General features: G+C 44.9%; 1 protein-coding gene across 1 annotated transcript; it reads right to left on the bottom strand.

Moving 5' to 3' along the window:
• Positions 1-292: 292 nt before the first annotated feature.
• Positions 293-3,273, bottom strand: LOC115747445 (pentatricopeptide repeat-containing protein At1g79490, mitochondrial). Its single transcript, XM_030683626.2, is given in 3 exon segments — positions 293-506; positions 635-2,846; positions 2,848-3,273. Coding segments are annotated over 2 exon segments (2,490 nt in total). The 5' UTR covers positions 3,145-3,273; the 3' UTR covers positions 293-506; positions 635-653.
• Between the last annotated feature and the right edge of the window lie 1,377 nt (positions 3,274-4,650).

Below are 4,650 nucleotides of genomic sequence, written 5' to 3' on the forward strand. Positions count from 1 at the left end.
GTCATAATCACTCCCTCTATCTGCTTGCTCGTAGAGTAACTCCTAAAAAGTGCTCCATTTCTCGTATCCGGACAATGCTGATGGCTAATGCAGGGGACCGCAGGGCAGTGTTTAGGACATGGAAAGGCGATCGAGCTGTACAAGGACCGTAAACCCGATCTACATCAGAGCAGCTCACAATCGAGAAACCGGGCGGTGTTGTTTATGATGGTCATTGGAGTGGTGATCTGCCGGTTGCACGAGATATACTGGAGACTGGCCCGTGAAAGGAAGTTCAGATACATAGTCATTGATTGAAAAACCACATACAAAATTCAATTTTCAGAAGACTTCTGTGAAAGCCACGAGCTTTTAAGAGGCGAATACTGTAGCCACTGAGTACTTAGATAAATCACACTTCGGATATACTTCAAATACCCAACTAAAACCTGCTACTCTTCTCTCCTCCGCCTCTCTCATTATTCATCTCCCACATCCTCGCTCTTTCACTTTCAGTAAGATCATCACTGGGCATGCAAAAATTTAGCAGCTAGGTAAGCTACCAATGCAAAAAACGCATTGTCAACCCAATATGCATGTATAACAGAATATGAGATTTCTCATGATCACGACTGACGTTTGTTTACCAACTTACAGCTAAAGCGTTGCTACAGTCAAAATGCCTTCCTAGCCATGAGCGGTTTGGGCGGCGATAGAGATCTGATCTCTGGTGCTGAACTAGGAAATATTGTGTTAAGCTTGTGCATGAGAATGTCAGCCCTTGACGGAATCTCATTCAGCAGAAACTGTTGAACAATCGGTTTCTTAAACCACTCCATGACTGAATCCCCTGGCGCTCTAAGAACCACTTTGCTCACCTCAAATGGAGATTCCACTGAGCTCAACATCTGCGCAACAACAATCTTCAAAGTGGGCCCTGTGACCAACTTGATTCTTCTTGGAATGACCCCATAATACAACATTCTCTTCCTAAACCTATGAAGCGTGTGCACCACTGCTATTAGAGCAGCTCCCACAGACAAGTTTCTCACATCAAGCGACCAAGCAATATGCTGATCAAAAACAATTGCTTTAGGGAAAAGCTTATTCTCATATGCGACTTTCCAAACGCACCGTGCTCGATTTATCTGCCCCATAAGGACAAGGTAATTAAGAAGAACATTAACAAAGTATCTAGCTGCACCTTCTTCAAGTTCATAATCAATACCCTGGAAGAACTCCCGCACAAATGACAAAACAGGTTGTTTCCTCTGTTCAGGGCCTATGAAGAGCCCGCACATGAAAGAATGTGCTTTGTGCTTCGAGGCACTAAGAATTGACATCAAATGCCTCTCATTTTGCTCTTCTTGACATCTCACAAGATGGGCCAGAATCGATGTGTAAAGTATGAGATCCACCTTTGCAGCAGAATTCACATAGGTTTCAAGAAGAGGCTTTGCCGACTCATACAAGCCATTCTTCATGCAAGATTCAAACAACTGTCTGATTATAAAATTATTTGTCCTAATTCCAGATGAACCCATGAACTGTAGCCACCTTAAAGCAACATCAACAGAACCCTCCTTGATATAGACCATCAAGACATCACTAGCACTCACATCAACAGAAAACCCCATGGCTTTCATCTCAAGAAGTATTTTAGCAGCCACATCTACGAGCTTCTTATTAGCCAGGAGAAGTAAAAGGGCAGTGTAAGTGCTTAAGCCAGGCCTCAGACCAGCATTCATCATTGAATTGTACAGCTTCATGGCGGCATCTACCTGTCCAGATGCAGCATGCATCTCCAAGAGGCAAGAGTATGTAGATGGGGTGGGCAAAAATCCAGCCTTCTCCATATCTGCAAAGGCAGACATTGCAATGTCAAGTTTCCCTGATTTTGCATGGGACTCAATAATCATCGTGTACAAGCCAAAATTGGGCCTATATCCAGCCTTCTTCATCTCATCCCACAGCCTAATCGCAGAATCCAACTTGCCAGCCTTCGCAAATGACTCAATCATAGAGACATACATGGTTGCAGATGGCCTCATACCAAAGCCCTGCAATTCCATGTAAATTTTCATAGAGGTATCGAGCCGCCCAGCTTTCCCCATTGAATCAACAAGTGAAGCAAAGACATTATAGCTCGGTTTAAAGTTCCTAACTTTCATCTCTTGAAACAGCTTAAAGGCTGCGTCCAGTCGACCTGATTTTGCCAAGCTAGGTATCATCAACTCATAGGTGGATCCATTCAGCATACTTGTTGCCCCCTCCATACTTTCGTATATCTCGAATGCCTTGTAAGGCAAACCCTTGTTTAAAAACAAGCTCATAACGCAATTATAAGTTTCCGCATCAATTTGCCAACCCGCATCCTGAACTTTCTTGAAACAACAAAAGCAAACCTCCAATTTCTCCGCTTTGGCCATATACTGAATCACCTTGTTATAAGCTGTAAAAGAAGGAGCCCCAGTTGTACCGGAGATCATCTCCTCAAACAAGGATTGAATCCCATCAAAGTCCCTTATTTGATTCAACCCGTCAAACAAAACAATGTAGCACTCATCGTCATGGACATACCATGGCTGTCTCTTCGCCCATCGGAACAAACTCAATGACGCACTGCTCTCTTTAATGACCTTCATCGCCTGAACAACGTGAGTCATGTTCGGCACGAACTGGAGCTTGTCCAGCTGGTTCTCCAAATCGGGCCCCCATTTCCACCTCTTCACAACCTCGGCAATCTTTGCGACTGCCGACGCATTCAGCAACGGCTTCTTGAGGCCGCCAATAAGCACGTGATCGTCCAACCCCGGCTCCACCGAGCGGATGCCCTTACCGGAGTATATGACACTGCCCGATTCATCCTAAATACTCTATTTCTTCAGTCCACTCGCCCGATTTAGCACCATCACCACTATTGATCCCAGAACAGTAGCTCCTAAAAGATTGACAGCTAGGGTATCTCGGAAAACTGGGGATTTTAACTTCATGTCCCTTGAAAGAACTCAAGAAACAGTAATTTCTAGAGAACTCGCCGAGTCGCCATGTGAACGAACCAGGTGGTTTTGCAATGGCGCAAGACGAGGACAACAAGCAGGGAATGTTAATCAGGTGGGATACTTTGAGAGGGATTGATTTTCTACAGCGAATCATCCGTGCCATCAGAGTTCGGACATTCTCATGGGTTTGACGCTTACCAAAGCCTTGAGTCAGTAATTGTTTCGGAGAGACGTCTAACCGAGCTACTTCATGCTCCGTGCCGCCATAGCCGACGCCAGGGTTTAACCGAAGTGAAGCAGAGGAGAGAGAGAGAGAGAGAGAGAGAGTGGGAGCGGGAGAGAGAAGAAAACAGAGTAGAGAACCAAAACTCGGGCTTGGGATCGGGCCGGGCCTTAGAAGAAACGGGATGACGGGAACCTGGGCCTATTAAAGCCCGAAATGCAAAATGCTCGGGTCTTGGTAAGCCGTTTCATTCTTAGACCCGGCATGGCCCATTTAGGCCCGTCTAGACCCGATTGGTCTTATATTGATTTTTCCATTTGTTCTCAATTTGATTGAAGCGAAGTGCGTCCAAATTGCAATCACAGCAGAGGAGATCTCTACCGTTCTCAAATCCAATTGTAAATTACCGATTGCTTTTAAGTTCTTTAAGTAGACCCCTAATTCATCCGTTGACTTTGACTTGCTTACATACTATACTTGCCCACCAAAAAAAAAAAAAAATTCCACATTTTCTGATAGTGTGGGCTGCTTGCGTCTTTGGATCTCTCTGTCACTTTGCACTTGACATTGATTTTAATGACCTTGCAGCGAGAATCAACAGGTCTGGGAGTTTGAGATTGAAAAATTTATACCCTTTAAACTGTATGCATCCGAACCAGCGAAAAAGATATGATCTTCTCGGGCCTAACTCAGACATGTGTTGCGTTAATCTTGTGCATAAGAATGTTGGCCCTCGGCGGGTGGGGTCTGATCCAGAAAGACCGGAAGTCCGCCACTTCTCCGTTCATAAAATTTCTCGAGACTGGAGCCACAGCATGGCTTCTTCCGGTTATCGATTGATTTCCGACTGTTTCGACTCGAGTTGTTGTTCACATTTTAGTGGAGATATGAAACCCGCAAGCACAGCTCAGGAATGACGGTCGGAGATGAACTTAGGGAACGTGCTTTTGCCCAGCTGTGAATGCTGGAGGAACTAAAACCTCGTGCATAGAGAAGAAGCTACAGGTCTAGGAAAAGGAGATGAGTTACTTGCACGAGAATCTACTTCACTGGCTTTAGTTTTCACTCGGCTGGATCTGCTCATGCTAAACGAGTCTTGCGTTTTCGGAATGAAACAAGCACAAATAGCGGCTCGTTAGTCATAAAGATTGGCCAGAGAAGCGAAGAAAATGCGAACCATGTGGCCAACTCTGTGTGAGGAAGCTAGACATTTTCCATGTGAACCGGGTGAAACTTGAGAGCAATTCTTGATCCTTGAAGGCAGAAACTGACAGAAAACACCATTATCTTTTGCAATTCTAGTCATCTTCACTGGCCGGCTGCAACTTCCCCTTTGAGGAATTCTAGGGAAGCCAAGCTTTTTGATACTGTAAATTTGTAAGTGCAAGGTTTCCATAAACCGCCCTCGACCAGATCTGAAAAGGGTTCGAAACTTTTTTATATCGA

Source organism: Rhodamnia argentea, chromosome 5 (assembly GCF_020921035.1).
Source record: "Rhodamnia argentea isolate NSW1041297 chromosome 5, ASM2092103v1, whole genome shotgun sequence".
NCBI classification, from domain to species: domain Eukaryota; kingdom Viridiplantae; phylum Streptophyta; class Magnoliopsida; order Myrtales; family Myrtaceae; genus Rhodamnia; species Rhodamnia argentea.